The 17,310-nt window shown below is 47.7% G+C and overlaps 1 protein-coding gene across 1 annotated transcript; it reads left to right on the top strand.

Moving 5' to 3' along the window:
* The first annotated feature begins 525 nt into the window (after positions 1–525).
* On the top strand, positions 526–10,237 carry PIM2 (Pim-2 proto-oncogene, serine/threonine kinase). The gene is made up of 6 exons (XM_060268787.2): positions 526–775; positions 6,093–6,199; positions 7,242–7,292; positions 7,404–7,776; positions 8,519–8,695; positions 9,593–10,237. The coding sequence occupies exons 1-6, from the start codon at positions 736–738 to the stop codon at positions 9,757–9,759; spliced, it is 915 nt and encodes a 304-aa protein (XP_060124770.1). The 5' UTR covers positions 526–735; the 3' UTR covers positions 9,760–10,237.
* Positions 10,238–17,310: the final 7,073 nt, after the last annotated feature.

The following is a 17,310-nucleotide window of genomic DNA, read 5'->3' as shown; positions in this document are numbered from 1 at the left end:
GTAAAGGACAGATCAGTTCTGGGAACCGGAAACCCAATTCCCAGGCTCAGCATATGCTCAGAGGCACCTTGCTTTTTAATCCCAACTGTATGCCTTTGGCATCTGCTCTGGGCGGAAATCTTGGGGTTCCTAGAAGAAGAGAGAAAAGCCGATTCCCCCCCCCCCCAAGGCAGCACAATGCAAACTGCTTTGAGGTTTTGTTTTTGTTTTTTTAAGCAATCAAGCAGGATATAAATTTTAAGAAATAACTGGAAAAGCCTGAAGCCCTCCCGGGCTCCCATTCTGTGCGCGCACAGGTGCTTTGGGTGGGAGCAAACCCACTTCAAGGCCAAGAGGAGGGTCAAGACTGCCAAGCACACGCGGCTCCTTGGATACTTGCCACGTCCAAGCGGCTCAAGTTGATCTTTCCCGGTCGCGCGTGGAAGGGAAAAGCCCAGCCCGGCTCCGCCCTCCGCTTCCTATCCCTCCAGTTGCGTCGGCTCATTTGCATAGAGGGCCAAAGGGACACCTTTCATTGGCCGCCGCGGCGAGAGATGCAAATAAGCCGAGCCGCCTGATAGGCCGGGCGCGGGTGCGTTGAAGTGCAGAAAGGAGCTCGCGGCTGGTTGGGATCGAAGCGCGCTCAGCACTTGGAGCAGCTATGCAGCGCTTGAGCCGCGCTTGAGCCGCCTGCGCCTCTGCGGGCATCGGTCCGGGCTCGAGATCGCGGGCGAGGCAGCCTTTCTGGGGACGACGATGATCCCGGAGCGGAGCGAAGTCGCTTGGAGTCCCGCAGGTAAGGCGTGCGCGCTCGTCTCTCCCGCTGGTGCAGGTTTCCTCCAAGGCTCGCGCGCCTCTTCGAGTGGGGTCGGGTCTGAAAGCGCGCATTTGCTCAATGAGAACTAGCTGCTTGCCCCCCAGACCCGGCTGACCTAGGGCGCCCATGCGAGGCACCGGCAAGTCGCGTTCAGATACATACTATAATAATAATTTATTATTTATACCCCGCCCATCTGCCTGGGTTTCCCCCACACACATGCTTTATATGTGTGTGTACACACACATATATAACGTTGCCAAACCTATTGTAAATTGAGTACCAGTATCTCTGCAAAGCAGTTGCCATAGATAAAGTACAGTAACGTTTATTTCAGTCCTGGGGTGTTGAAATGTAAATGTATCTGAACGCGGCAAGCATGTGCCTCGCATGGGTGCACTAGTTGTATATGTGTGCTTATTTATTCATTCATTACATTTACCGATATATCCCGCCTTTCCTGCAAGCAGCTCAAGGCGGGGTACACAACTTCTCCTCCCCTCACTTGCTACTACTGTATAAGCGTCAACTCCCTGGGTGCCCGCGAGCATCCCCAAAATTCCCCATGAAGGGGCCGGGGCACCCACAAATTTCGGGGCCACGGTCGCGGGACCAAGTTAGTACTCCTGCTTGCTATCCCCGCAACAGCCCTACGAAGTACGTACGTTAGGCTGAGGGAGTGACCCAAGGTCACCCAGCGAGCTTGGTGACCGAGTCTGGGGGTTTGAACCCCGGTCTCCCAGGGCCTAGTGCAGCACTCTAACCGCTACACCACATTGTCTCTTATCTCCCTGTCCGTGTGTTCCCCCAAAACTTAATGCGTGAAGAGTTCCTGCGCTTTTTCAACGCACGGAATCTTGTCCAACTTTTCTTTCTTGCACCTACCCCCTGCTAAAGTCTTGGTGCTGGGACGCTTCCCAAACCGCAGGAGCAGAGCTAGTGCAGTCGTTGGTGGTAATTAATAATAGTCTCCCTGACCACTCCATTCCCATCCTAAACTGGGTCGCCCGCAGTGGTGGGGGCTGCTGGGCTGCCGTGAGGCGGGGAAAAGGGGAAACTCTGCAAGATGCGCCTTCTCGCTCGTGGCTGCAGGATGGGGCGCATCTCTGTGCGTTTTTCTCTTCTTTCCCTCTGCCCTGTTGGGTTCCTTTGCAGAAAGCTTCCATAGTAGCGGAGACCTGCTTTCTTTCTCTGCTGCAGATCGCCCTGGTTCTTCGTCCGTTTCCCTCTCACTTCCTCGCCAGTCGCCCCTCCTTTCTTCATTCCTCTCGACGCCCTTTTCGGACGGGGCTGCCGGTTCCTTGGAAGGGTGGGGCGCCTCCTCGGAAGCCTTCCCCCTCCCCCCCCCAGTTGCTGTCCACCGGACCTTGGGGTTAGGGGTGCGCCTTAGGCAACTCTGTGGCTGGGCACTGCGGAAAGGCGTGTACAATGCCTTAAAACCTGGGATAGCTCGGTTGGGAGAGCATGAGACTCTTAATGTTGTGGGTTCGAGCCCCGTGTTGGGCAAAATTATTCCTGCACTTGCAGGGGGTTGGATTAGATGACCCCCCCCCCCAGGTCCCTTCCAATTTACAATATAATGATCTCTATAATAAATGGGAGTTCTGGGAAGGGAGAAATGAAGTGATGTTCCACAGATGCGCTCCTTTTTTGCCTCCCTTTCTCCTTGAAAAAAAAACCACCTTTTGCGCGATCCTTCTTTTGCGCAATAGTTTTAGGCAGAGGGGGGCCCCTATTCCCGTGGCGTCTGGTTACCTTGCGTGCCCCCTAACCTGGTGCACACAACACTTCAGGTACTATTACTAACAAGGAAAGCGGGCAGGAGACGGAGAGGGAAGGTCGGAGAAGCAGCCTGAGTGGCGAAATGCCTGGGAGCGGCGAGCGCGACTCTTTGCTGCCCCCTACCGAATAAAGTGCGCGCGAGGAAGAGCGAGTCAGTTCACAAACGCGTTAAGCATCAGTGAGAAACTCCGCGGTATGCAGCCATGGCTGGTTTGGATTCCTTTTAGATGAGATGTGCGGCATGTTTGTCATGCTTGCTTTATTTACAAACACATGCAAGCGGAGCATGAGTTCAGCAAAGAGGTTGCAATACATTGCCTACCGCTCTTTCTTTTTCCCAGGTTCAGACACGCCTTTCCCCCTTCCATCTCCTGGAGGGATATCTCCTCCCTTGATAACGCATTCAAAAACAGAGGATTTCCCAGAAACAACCTCCTAACCTTTACCTCCCATTGATGAATCATCGACCAAACATCCTGGATTCTCACCCTGCCCCATCTGCCTAACAAACGAACTCCTTTCTCATGCTATCTGTGGGAAGGGCTTTTGCCTCAAGCAAAAGAAGCAGCTGGATATGGCTTAGTTTGAGTTGCTAATTCTTTGCTTCCTCTTGTGCCTTTTAAGCCCTTTGTAATGGGAAGCTTCCTCCATCTCCTCTTGAATTGCAAGCGCTGTTGTGCTCAGCTCCTGTTTGCATGCTTCTGGCAAGCATCTGGCTGGCCACTTTGAGAGCAAGATGCTGGAGTTCATTGGCCATTGGCCTCACCCATCAGGCTCTTCTGGCAAACTGTTCCTATAATAGTTTTGCAGTAAGCAAAATGTGTCAGGGACAGTCTTCCTCCATTGCTGTATGCATCTCCTTCCTGGAGAAAACTTTGCCCATTGACTTTAGCTGTTCAAGGCAAGTAACCTCCATTCATAAAAAAAGAGTTGGTCACAACACACCCAAGTATCTTAGTCTGCAGCTCTCGCTCTTTCTTTCCTCCCACTTATTATTTGTATTAAAGCTGGGCTGAGAGGCATTCAACCAGGAAGTCCAGTTTCACCAGCTGCCAGGCTGGGGAAGCCGGTCTCTCTCTGATGGGCAGGAGAGCAGCTGCCCTTCCTGTGAGTCACATGCAAGGCTCTGGGCAGCCTTGTCATTTACTGAGTTGTCCCGTGATTTAAAGCATGAGAAGTGAGGATCTAAATAAAGCAGGCACCCCCAAATTGTGGCCCTCCAGATGTTTTGGCCTACAACTCCCATGATCCCTAGCTAACAGCGCCAGTGGTCGGGGGAAGATGTAGTCCAAAACATCTGGAGGGCCGAAGTTTGGGGATGCCTGATCTAAAGCCTCAGAAAATTTGGCTACCGCCTGCCCATCTTCTCCGCTTCCTCCCTAACTCCTTCACTCCAGTGCCTTTAGGACCAAGCGATCTGACATTAGGGATGCCAAAATCCTTTCATGCAGTTAAATAAATGGCAGGGCTGTTCTTTGATTTCTGGAAACTGCAAGTGGGGAGGCATCTGTTTGGACACTGTGAGAGCAGCATGCTGAACTTGATGGGCCGCTGACCTGATCCAGCAATCTTCTCTTATGTTTTCTTCGTAGCAGCTGTATAGTGGGCAGGAGATAGACAGGCAAGCCTTTCTCAGGCCCGGAGATGCAGAAATGAGGAATGCTTCACTTATTGCAAGATGGGGGGGCACCTGTGGCCCTGCAGGTGTTGCTGGATTACAGCTCTCATCAACCCCAACCAGTATAGCCAATGGCTGGAGTCCAGCAACACCTGCAGGGTCACAGGTTCCCCATCCCTGGTGGTGGTGCTAGTCCACCCTGGGCGTTTGCAGCCTGCTTTGTTATTGGCACCTGCAACCTAATTGCCCCCCAGCTATTGCTGTTCTTCCTGTAGCTCTTCCATAAAATGTGTCAAAGGGCATCCATTTGAGGAAGCAGCAGCGGGAGCGGTGCGTGTGCGTGTGTGCCTTCTACAATCTTTCTCCTCTTCTTGGGAGGTTTGGAGGAGTCGCTCTGAATTTGGGAGCCATTTGCACTGTTCTTGAACTCAAATTCTTCTTGGAGGCTGTGATGCAGTGCGGTCGTTTTAGCCCCTGGCCTCAATGGATTGACAGGAGGGAGTCCTTGTCTAGATGGTCATATGGGCATTCCTTTCCTCCCTCCAATATGGTGGTGTGGTACGGCAGACCCTGTTTCATTTGAGGGTCCTTCTGCTTAGTGGGGGCCCTGGTGTCTGTCTGCCCCCAGAGTCCTGTCCTGCCAGTGCCACTGTAGGAGCCATCAGAACTGTTGCTGGATCTGGAACATTGGTTGGAACAAGAATGAACAGAAGCCTAGTGTTATGGGAAATTGCCCCTAAAATGCGCAGCCTTTTAGGAAGGACAGACGCGGGTCGGAAGCTCCAAAATTTGCACCGGGAAATGACAGAGACCACACGATGCTGTCAGGAAAAACAAACTGATCCTTTTATTACAGAAAAGAAAGAACTACAGCTGTAGGGTCCCTGCCTCAAAGAATGTAGGAAGGAACCCCGGGAAATGGTGAATCTCCCTTTTATACCTTTCTGTCCCCACATGGAAATCCCTGGACTGGGAGGGACGGGAAAGACAAGGGAAATGGGTGCTGATGGGATTAACTGGGTGTTGATATGACTATTTCTTCATATGGTGAAATGTCAATTGTTCTCCTCCGTTGCTGATGGGTTTCCCTTTGTTTGATCGGTCTAGATGGGAGTTGAGGTGGGGCCGTTCCTGGCGATTGCCGAGGGGTTGGGGTCCATCCGGCAGGTGTTTCCCCCCAGGTCACGCAAAGATGATCCCTGGGATTATGTAAAAGGTGACACTTCTGGAGGTTTGAATAAACTGTCCCAGTTAATCCATCTTTGTCCATGTGTGTCTTTTGAATCAGGATGGCGATGGGGCAAGGTTGAGGTGGGCTGGGGTCATGCACGGGTTATGCAGCATTTCCTTTTACAGGAGACATATCTAATACAGAGAAGTCTATGCAAAAGGTAGTAGTCCTGATATATAAAGGTTCTGAGACATAAAACAGCAATTCTAATACAGAGAGATCCTAGCATACGTCACGAATAAGACAGCAATTCTAATACAGAGATAATCTAGCATAATTTAAGGCAAAAGGTTCTGTAGTGATAATCTAAAGGAGTCTGGGCCGGAGGGGAAGGTGGAGAAGGGAAATGTGTGAGCTTATGCTAACTGTTGTGCATATGCAGATCCTTAAGCGTTCCTTCAGGCAGGGTCGAGTCCTAGCGGGAGGGGTGAAGGTCTCTGAAGCAGAGCGGAGACTGGGAAGATGGCATTGAACAGGATACTGGGTATTGCAGCTGTCAAATTCTGTCACCCCTCTCTGTTCATTAATAATGGTGTCCTGCTCCCCCCCCCCCATATAATTTTCTATAGCACCTAGCATGGTGCTGTCATGGTGAAACAGCTACAGCAACGTCCCAGTGTGAATCCAGCCCCCGGTAACTTTGTTGTCTACTCTTTTCTCTCTAGGTAAAGACAAAGAATCCTTTGAAGCTCTGTATAAGGAAGGCAGTTTGCTGGGCAAGGGGGGCTTCGGGATGGTCTACGCTGGACACAGGATTGCTGATGGACTGCAGGTGAGACTTTGTGATGGGAATGGCTGCTGGAGGGGCACTTCGCACGTGACGTGGCAGCAAGTGCGAGCTTGCCACCATGTATGGGATATATCCCCAAAACGTAGAGTGGGGAGGAGGAATAGGAAGATCATTCTGTTGGGCCAGTGGAAATCATAGCTGCCAAGTTTTCCCTTTTCTCACGAGGAAGCCTATTCAGCATAATGGAAAATCCCTTTAAAAAAGGGATAACTTGGCAGCTATGGTGGAAATGCTTGTGCTGATTAGTGTTATGCTGAATTCCGCCCAGAGAGTTGGCCAGGTTCAGGGAATGTTGCTAGAATGCCGCTGTGATTCTCCTTACGGGGTCCTTGCCGCGGGACCACATTCATCCAGTGCTATACCAGCTGCAGTGGCTCCCGGTGGAGTACAGGGTCAGGTTTAAGGTGCTGGTTTAAAGCCCTATACGGCATAGGACCCTCGTCCTTACGGGACCGCCTCTCCTGGTATGCCTTGTGGAGGACCTTAAGGTCTGCAAGTAATAACACCCTGAAGATCCCAGGCCCCAGGAAGATTAGACTCGCAGGAGACCAGGGCCCTGTGGGACTTGACATCTTTCCACAGGGCTTGCAAGATGGAGTTGTTCCCCCTGGCCTTTGGTCCAGCCCCAGTTTGACCCCCCTCTATGGGACCCTGTAAGTTACCCTCTTTGGCCCTTTTATCGGCTCAAGGGGGGGATCAACATGGATAGCTGGCCCTGAGGAATACTTGAGGTTCCCGACCCCTATGGTTGTAATTTGTGGGCAATCATTTAATTTTATCCTGATTCTAATTTTTAAGCTGTATTTTAATTAATGGTTTGATTGTGTTTTAATGTATTTGATATGTGATGTTAGCCGCCCTGAGCCCGGTCTTGGCCGGGGAGGGCGGGGAATAGGCTAAATAAAAAAGTAGTTACTTACTAAAAGAGAAATTCTGCAATCCTGATCTAGGGAAAATCTGTGGGTGGAGGGGCTTTAAAAGTGGTATGACTTAGGCTCTTATCTCTCTGTGCTTTCTCCCATAGGTTGCAATCAAGCATGTTGCCAGGAATAAAGTTTCACACTGGGCAGAGCTGGTGAGTTTGTTCAAAAAGCATTCACCTTCCGTACCGAAGCAACATTCTGTCGACTCCTTCATTACGCCTCAACTCCTTGTACTAGGTTTATTCTTTGTCTTCCTTTTGCAGCCGAATGGGGCGGTGGTGCCTCTGGAAGTGGCGCTGATGAAGCTTGTGTGCTCAGGATCTGGCCACCGTGGCGTGATTCGCCTCCTGGACTGGTGTGAAGGCCCCGAAGGCTTTTTCCTCATCTTGGAGAGGCCCGAGAACTGCCAGGATCTCTTTGACTATGTGACTGAGCAGGGCCCGCTCCCCGAGAAGCTCTGCCGCCAGTTCTTCCGCCAGGTGGTGGAAGCCGCTCGCCACTGCCACGAAAAGGGGGTGGTGCATCGCGATATCAAGGACGAGAACATCCTGGTGGATTTGCGCACCGGCAACCTCAAGCTGATTGACTTTGGTTCCGGGGCTTTGCTGAGGGATTCTGCCTACACAGAGTTTGATGGTAAGTGTCGAGGCGCTGGAACATTTCTCCACCTTGGAGGGAAGTGAGACCTAGTGGCTCTGGGCAGTGGAAAACTGGGAGCTGCAACTGCTGAGAGCCCATATCAAAACAGGGGGATTTATTTCTCAGTTCTACTTCCCAGGGTACTTTCATCCCCTTGGGCATGGTTGGGGTCCTAGTCTAGAAGACAGGGGGTCTCTAACTTCTGAGCTTGCTGTGAGGTGTGGCCTATGTTTACTTATTCGTTATAAATTATTTGAAGTCCCAGTAATTGGAGGTTTAAGAAAATCACAAAGCCAGCTCCTGCATGAAGATCTGCTCAGTAGGCCTTCTATAAGGGTCCACCTTACAGCCCAACTTGTCTAAAGCAGGGACTTCTCAATCATGGCACCGTTTTTATTGCTTAGAAAGGCCAGTCTTGCTAAACCTGGTGAGTTTCAGGAAATCGATAAAGGCTGTCCTGTTCAGCCAAAGCTTGCTAGGCAAAATTATTGCCAAGATTGTCTTTCAGAATCTGGTTCTGATTATTTGTTACTTGATCGCTTGTTCTATCAGCATTATTGGGTTTATTTTATTTTTTTAGCACACTCTTTCTTTCTTTTTTCTGGTTTAATTTCTGTAAAAGTGGTCTTTAAGTTGTTTTAAATGCAACATTTAGAGGTTTTTTTAAAAAATAAAATAAAATAAATGTATCTTAGGCTTGGAACAATTGGTAACCTGTTGGCTTCTCTCACCATCTCAGGTACCCGCGTGTACAGCCCACCAGAGTGGGTGGAATCCCATCAGTACCATGCCCTGCCGGCCACTGTCTGGTCATTGGGGATCCTGCTCTATGACATGGTGTGCGGTGATATCCCCTTTGAACGGGACGAGGAGATTCTGTCTGCAAAGGTGGAGTTCCGCACCCCTGTCTCTGCTGGTGAGTGTGTCTGCAAACTGAGGAGATCTAGTTATAAACCCAACAATGAGTTGAATTTGAATTGGTTCATACATATGAGGAACGGCTTAGGGAGCTGGGTATGTTTAGCTTGGAGAAGAGAAGGTTAAGGGGTGATATGATAGCCATGTTCAAATATATGAAAGGATGTCATATAGAGGAGGGAGAAAGGTTGTTTTCTGCTGCTCCAGAGAAGCGGACACGGAGCAATGGATTCAAACTACAAGAAAGAAGATTCCACCTAAACATTAGGAAGAACTTCCTGACAGTAAGAGCTGTTCGGCAGTGGAATTTGCTACCAAGGAGTGTGGTGGAGTCTCCTTCTTTGGAGGTCTTTGAGCAGAGGCTTGACAGCCATATGTCAAGAATGCTTTGATGGTGTTTCCTGCTTGGCAGGGGGTTGGACTGGATGGCCCTTGTGGTCTCTTCCAACTCTACGATTCTATGATTTCCCCTGCTTGTGCTGATCCAGCCTCTCAACCGCAGGGCCATTTACCACCAACTGCCCTTTGAGAGGGACCTGGATGGCTCTTGATATGATTTTCTTGTAAGCCACCTAGGAAGAAAAAAAAATCCTAAACGGCTCAAGATTCCGCATCTCGCCTTCATTTTTAGCTTGTGCCTGCAAGTTCATATCCCATTTCTACCTATCCACAGCCTTAAGGACTAGTGACGTTGTGTGTGTGTGTGTACCTTTTAAACAAGGAATTTCATTCTCAGTTTCTCAAATTGGTAAATCCTTCACCTAGGATTGAATCCCTGCAATCTCAAATTCAGATTATAGTGTACAAAGGCCTAACTGGCACAGGGTGGCGGAATGCCTTTGCAAGCCAAGGCTCCTGTATATCCTTGTAATGTTGGCTCTTCTGCTTCTTCCAGACTGCCAAGATCTAATCCGGTGGTGCTTATCTCTGGAACCTTCTGAACGGCCTACGCTGGAACAAGTGCTGTCGCACTCCTGGCTAAAGCTCGACCCTCTTCTTCAGCCTGAAGAACTGCAGAGCCTAGCAAGCCCTCGGGCCACAGTTTGCAACAGCAGCGGCTGAGAGACTTAAAACCTCTTCTCTCCTCCCCCTCTGCGATGGGGAGGTGGTGGTGCTAATTTGCTACCGCTGAACCTCAATGCAGCCAAGCTTGGTCATTGGCTGAGAAAGAGTTAACCTGGTTCTACAGGTGTGTGTGTGTGTATGTGTGTGTGTTTAAAGAGTTTCCCTCTTGTCTAGAGCCGGAACTTGGTAGAGAATTCAGATGTCGGAGTGCAAAGTCCCCCTCAACTGCCCAAAGGATGTTTGAATTCTGGGCCTGCCCAGCAATCAGACATAATTGTACGTGTAAATACTTGTGTATTGCAATTTTTCAGCCTTTCGGAAGAAAAGGATTCTGGGGTAGGTTTTTGCTGCCCTATCGTGTGTGTGTGTGTGTGTGTGCACGCTGATTTTTAAAAAGGAAATGTTTGCAGATAAATTCCACTCAATGAAAACTGAATGGAAATCTATTTAATAAAAATTATTTTGTGAAAGTGAATCCTCGCTCAGTTCAGGTGAAGGGCTGTTTTGTCTGACCGCATTTACATATGGGAGGCTCGCAACGTCTGTAATGTGGAAGTCAAACCATACATCAGATTTCTCTCCCTAAAGTCTATCCTGCATTTAACACTCAGGTGTCACAAATGCGAAACAAAGGCTTGGATGTGCCTGTCTTAATTCCAACAGGGTTGGACCATGACCCACCATAACTGCGTTAGTCTCTTAGAGGTATCATAATTGTTCTGGAGACAAAACTCCTTTGACTTCTTGTTCTACAATTGACCTTGCAATGAAGACTGAGAAGGTGGTTGTTGTAAAATTTAAGCTGGTTCCTTTGAACCCAGAGAAATGGATCTTGACCCAAGGAGAGCTCAAGGATCCAGGCAAGCAGACGAATTTAAGCGTCTCCTGCCCACCAAATAACAGAGACCAAACCAGGACGTACGAAGCAAGGCACTTTTATTTTTGCTGTTGCAACAGGGTCCTTCCTCTCACACAGGAGAACAAGGAAGGAACCCCAAACAAAGATGTCTTGCCCTTAAAAAGAGATTTGAAATTGGTTTCAGCCCACCCCCCAGAAGCATCATCCATATGTCACAGAAGGGGTGTAGCCCAAGACCCCCCCTCCCTAGATTCATCATAGGCACATCATGAACGGGGAGGTCTGGTGGCAGTAATCTGAGCATCCTGGACCCTGCCCCCAAAACCTAATCAACAAAATTGAGAGATATTTACATTTCCCTGTTTCCCAGCCAAGTTAATCACACCCTTTTGTCTGGCACTCAGGTATCAGGATGCCAGGGTTATCATTTTAATTCCTGAGACAATGAGAAGGTTCCCCCCCCCTTCTTCCTTGCAGAGGAATGCCAGGTCTGAGAGAGTCAAAATGGTGTCAGTCAGGCCTGTCTTCCTGTGCTGCTTCAGACATGTTTCTGTACATTCATGTACATGTTTTATGAACAATTATTATATATATATATATATGACCTCAAAATTCTTATAACATGGTTGATATGCCAAAACAGTATTCCACTATTACAGCACCTGAAACTTCTATACAGTATATTAATAAAATGTAGGGTTGTCCGGAATTTCCCAGACATGGCTGGGATTTGAGCGGCGAAAATAGCGTCTTGGGGGGGGGGATTTTGGAAACTTGGCAAAATGTCTGGGTTTTTACCAACAGAAGCAGGAAGTGCCTTTTTTTTGGAGGTGAACAAAGCTCAACAACTTTTCTGTCCGGAATTTTACTTCTTGAAATAATGGCAACCCTAATTAAAATGAAGCCTATTGGTCCAAACTCTCAAAGCTGGCATGAAGTGGGGATGATGGGGGAAGCTTTTTGTCTATACAGGTCAGAGTTTTTTGAGGTCTTGCAGGCCAAATTTGACCAATGGACATGAAGTGATGTCACGTGATTTCTCCAGAATATGGTGGTTTTATGGTGCACATCTTGAGCAAATTAAATGGTCAAAGCAGCAGCTGCCAGTAGAAGAATTATAAGTGATTCACATATTAAGTGTAAAATTGATAAAAAGGTAAAGGGACCCCAGACCATTAGGTCCAGTCGTGACCAACTCTGGGATTGCGCGCTCATCTCGCATTATTGGCCGAGGGAGCCGGCGTATAGCTTCCAGGTCATGTGGCCAGCATGACAAAGCCGCTTCTGGCAAACCAGAGCAGCACATGGAAACGCCATTTACCTTCCCGCTGTAGCGGTTCCTATTTATCTACTTGCATTTTGACGTGCTTTCAAACTGCTAGGTTGGCAGGAGCTGGGACCAAGCAATGGGAGCTCACCCCTTTGTGGGGATTCGAACCGCCGACCTTCTGATCAGCAAGCCCTAGGCTCAGTGGTTTAACCACAGCGCCACCTGGGTCCCTATAACAGATACCTATTATTATTTCAGAGATTCCCTTCCATATCTCTTCCCAACATTTGTATGGTAGCAGTTTCCTCCTGTCTTTCCCTTCATACTTTTGGTGTTTAAGAAAACCCAGGGCATTATTCGACCCAGGGCTGACATGAGTGGGATATCGGAAGCTGCCTTCATACAGTATTGGCCATTGGTCAATCTAGCTGATTATTGTCTACACGGACTGGAAACCACTGTTTAGTTTTTCAGGCAGGAGTCTTGCCCAGCTGTACCTAGGGATGCTATTGGGGAAGGAACCTGCATGCGTAACAGCGGCTATCTTCTCCTGAAGTGCCACTCCTTTAGCTAGAAAAAGAACATTCCAATGCCAGGAAAAACTACCCGGTTTATGAAATTAGCAAGGCGAGTTCCGGTAAATCCCGCCCTCGGGGATGTAAGTTTGGGATGTGACGCACAACTGATAGTAGCGTCACTTGACTGTTTGCTTGCCCGCCCAAGCACACACTTGCCTGCCACACCCTGACAAGACTTGCGCCATTCGCTTGTCACCTGTGTGCTTGTTTTGTGTACCTTGCCCTTGCCTTTCCAGTTGCAACCTCCTGTATAGGGAGTTCTAACCCTTAGGAATGAGCAGCAGGGCAAGGGAACTGGACGGCAGAAACCCCAAGGTTCAAGGAAGTTTCAGGGAGGACTGACCTGGGGGGGAAACGGATGTCTCATCACAGCACAGTAAAGTCACTGTGTAAATTTCAGCAAATGTCAACCTAAACCTGTTTAAGTGGATTCTAGTCCATGAAAACTTAAGCCGCAGTATATCCGTTGCAGTACGATCCTATACAAGTAAGCCCCATTGAGTTCACTGGGTCTTAACTATGAACCTAAAAATCTGGAATCCTCGAAACTGTTGCCAAAGTTTTGCAGTTGTTTTGCAGCAAAATCCCTGTGTTTTGCATCACCCCACAAATGGAGTAATTGATACATCAAATCGGGGGTCGTAGTTAACACCCCAAAAATCAACATTGTCCAATCCACCCTGAACTGGTGGCGCTCCTTTGTTCTGGGTCCTCCTCCTTTCTCTTGCGTGTGAGTTGTGTTATGGTAAAAATGCCCCTAAAATGCGCAGCCTTTTAGGAAGGACAGACGTGGGTCGGAAGCTCCAAAATTTGCAGTAAGTTCAGCTCCGCCGGGAAATGACAGAGACCACACGACCAAACTGATCCTTTTATTACAGAAAAGAAAGAACTACAGCTGTAGGGTCCCTGCCTCAAAGAATGTAGGAAGGAACCCCGGGAAATGGTGAACCTCCCTCTTATACCCTCCTGTCCCCAGTGAAAATCCCTTTACTGGGAGGGAGGAGAAGGACAAGGAGGATGGGTGCTGATGGGATTAACTGGGTGCAGAGACGACTATTTCTTCATATGGTGAGATGTCAATCACTCTCCTCCCGTTGTTGATGGGTTTCCCTTTGTTTGATCAGTCTAGATGGGAGTTGAGGTGGGGCCGTTCCTGGCGATTGCCGAGGGGTTGGGATCCATCCGGCAGGTGTTTTCCCCCAGGTCACGCAAAGATGATCCCTGGGGTTATAGGTAGGTAGCCGTGTTGGTCTGAGTTGAAGCAAAATAAAAAAATTCCTTCAGTAGCACCTTAAAGACCAACTAAGTTTTTATTTTGGTATGAGCTTTTTGTGTATCTGATGAAGTGTGCATGCACATGAAAGCTCATACCAAAATAAAAACTTAGTTGGTCTTTAAAGTGCTACTGAAGGAATTTTTTTATTTTCCCTGGGATTATGTAAAAGGTGACACTTCTGGAGGTTTGAATAAACTGCCCCAGCTAATCCATCTTTGTCCATGTGTGTCTTTTGAATCAGGATGGTTGATGGGGCAAGGTTCAGGTGGGCTGGGGTCATACACGGTTCATGCAGCATTTCCTTTTACAGGAGACATATCTAATACAGAGAATTCTATGCAAAAGGTAGTAGTCCTGATATATAAAGGTTATGAGACATAAAACAGCAATTCTAATACAGAGAGATCCTAGCATACGTCATGAATAAGAAAGCAATTCTAATACAGAGAGATCCTAGCATACGTCATGAATAAGAAAGCAATTCTAATACAGAGAGAATTTAGCATAATTCAAGGCAAAAGGTTCTGTAGTGATAATCTAAAGGAGTCTGGGGCGAAGGGGAAGGTGGAGAAGGGAAATGTGTGAGCTTATGCTAACATGTGTGCACATGCAGATCCTTAAGCGTTCCTTCAGGCAGGGTCGTGTCCTAGCGGGAGGGGTGAGGAGACGCGGAAGATGGCATTGAGCAGGATTCTGGGTAGTTGCAGCTGTCAAATTCTGTCACCCCTCTCTGTTCATTAATAATGGTATCCTGCTCCCCCCCCCCAATATAATTTTTTATAACAGTTGCAACAGTTCAATAAAGATCAGGCTTACTAGCTGCTTTGCTTCTCAATATTCTCTGGTTGGCCTCTGTTATTTTCTCCAACCGATGGAGAACCTACAAAGGAATCTATAAGGGCTCTTGTATACCCCATAAGGTATACACCAGTTGAGCTTCTAAGAATTGTGTTTTTAAGCAGGTTCAAAGCATTTGGCACTTTTGCATTTGCTAAAAGAGTATTGGGAAATGATCTATAATGAACTGAAAAAAATGTTTACTTCCGCCCAAAAAACATAGTCCTTTTTGCTGGGGATAACCCAGACTGAAATCCCCAGGTGTCAGAAAAGGTTATATTTGTTAGCCCCAAAATAGAAAGTGAGCAACGACCCAACTAAAGAGGATTGGCAACGTAAGTTGACAGAATATGCACAATATGCAGATTTAACATATAGAATAAGAGAGCAAGAAGAACATATGTCTGAAGAAGATTGGAAAACATTTATTGAGTATATGGATAACAACTGTACAGCTGAAAACGCTGGCAGCATGAAGAAAAACAGAGTAAATAATGCTTGATGGATGTAAAAGTGGAAAATTGATTTGAATGGTTATACTGTAGTAAAATATGCAGGGGTATAGGATATGTGAAATGAACCATGGTAAGAAGAAGGGAAGTCTTTGGAGATTTTAAAGTTTGTAAACTGGTTGTTGTTTTTTGAAATTGTAAAACAGAAAATTTAATAAAAAATATTATATACTAGCTGGCCCTGCCACGCGTTGCTGTGGCTTAGTCTGTGAAATGGGTCCTCAGAGTCCCCCTTCAGACTCCCCTGACCTTCAGAGTCCCCGTTTTACGCAGGTTCTGTTTACGCAGGTGCATCCCTGTGATTCCCCCCACCCTCTCCTGAACCATGACGTATCACGCCCCCTCTTCCCCCCCAACCCCTGACTCATCCCTGTGACTGGCCCCACCGTGTCCTGACCTATCCCATCCCCTCCTCCCCCCAACCCCCACCCAGGCGACTCAGTACCTCCATTCGGCCTAGTCTGTAAAGGCTTCTGCCTAGTATGTAAACGGGAGCCGAGGTGCTGTTGAGAGGGAAGGTTTTATAGGTGCAGTACCAGTGCAGCCGCCATTAGAGGGCGCTGGTTTGCAACCTGGTTCTTTTCCCAGCATGCACTTTAGGGTGAGTTGTGAGTTCTTGAACATGGGTTTTGGGGGTTTTTACGTGGCCCAGGTGTGAAATTTGTCTTAGGAAACTTTCTAAGATCCTTCGGACATTCACATGGGATGTTGTGTCTGAATTTGAACGCAATCGGTCAAGCGGTTTTGGAGAAAAGTGGAGGCCCACCCACATACCCTTTTTACATTTATATATATATATAGATAGATTGTTATAAGAATTTTAAGATCATTCACACACATACATACATATATGTTCATAACTGTATATATAAACCACATGTCTGAAACCCCACAGAAAGGTCCTGAAGAAACTGACCTCAAATATTTTTCTGCAAGGTCAAAGTGGGAAACCTCCCCATTGTCTCTTTCCTCACAAATCCTGTTCTCACAATGATTGTCTTAAGGGCACATTCAAGATATGAACAGGGTGTGAGCCTGTGACCTGTGACCTAGATTCAGGAATTAAGTAGTTATAAAAACAAAAGAGTGGCCAAAACCCAGATAATGCAATCAGGTAACTTGCCAGACAGGAGATAAAACAATGCACTCAGATTTCTGTTGCAGACTGCCTTTTCTGTGATGTATGTATGATGTTTCTGGGGGTGGTCTTGGACTCCAGGGCGGGCAATTTAAAATGTCTATATAAGGGGGGGGGCACATCTTTGATCTGGGTCATCCTCCTCTCTCCTGCGTGTGGGGGAGCACCCTGTTGCAACAGTTAATAAAGATCAGGCTTACTAGCTGCTTTGCTTCTCAATATTCTCTGGTTGGTCTCTGTTATTTTTTCCTACCGATAGAGAACCTACAAAAGGACTCTATATATGGGCTCTTGAGTACCCCAAAAGGGAAAAGGAGCAAATTTTTAAAAAGACTTGGGAGATCCAGGGTTCAAATCCCCACTACGTCATGAAGCTTACTGGGTGTGACCTTGTGGACCAGTCCCTGTCTCTCAGACGAATTAACTTACAGGGTTGTTGTGAGGGTTAAATGAGAAGGGGGAGAAACACGCATGCCCCCTTGAGCTCTGGGTGTGGCGGAAGGTGGGGATATACATGCAATGAAATAAATGAATATATGACCTTTTTATATTGTACTTTCCTGTTTGCTTCTGTTATAAAAATTATATGGGGGGGGAGCAGGACACCATTATTAATGAACAGAGAGGGGTGACAGAATTTGACAGCTGCAACTACCCAGAATCCTGTTCAATGCCATCTTCCCCGTCTCCTCACCCCTCCCGCTAGGACACGACCCTGCCTGAAGGAACGCTTAAGGATCTAAGGATCAAGGATCTGCATATGCACAAATGTCTCAACGTTAGCATAAGCTCACACATTTCCCTTCTCCACCTTCCCCTCCGCCCCAGACTCCTTTAGATTATCACTACAGAACCTTTTGCCTTAAATTATGCTAGATTATCTCTGTATTAGAATTGCTGTCTTATTCATGACGTATGCTAGGGTCTCTCTGTATTAGAATTGCTGTTTTATGTCTCAGAACCTTTATATATCAGGACTACTACCTTTTGCATAGAATTCTCTGTATTAGATATGTCTCCTGTAAAAGGAAATGCTGCATGACCCCAGCCCACCTGAACCTTGCCCCATCGCCTCCCT

This window comes from Zootoca vivipara, chromosome 15 (genome assembly GCF_965207765.1).
Source record: "Zootoca vivipara chromosome 15, rZooViv2.hap1.1, whole genome shotgun sequence".
NCBI lineage: Eukaryota > Metazoa > Chordata > Lepidosauria > Squamata > Lacertidae > Zootoca > Zootoca vivipara.
This window is presented reverse-complemented; position numbering and strand designations above follow the sequence as displayed.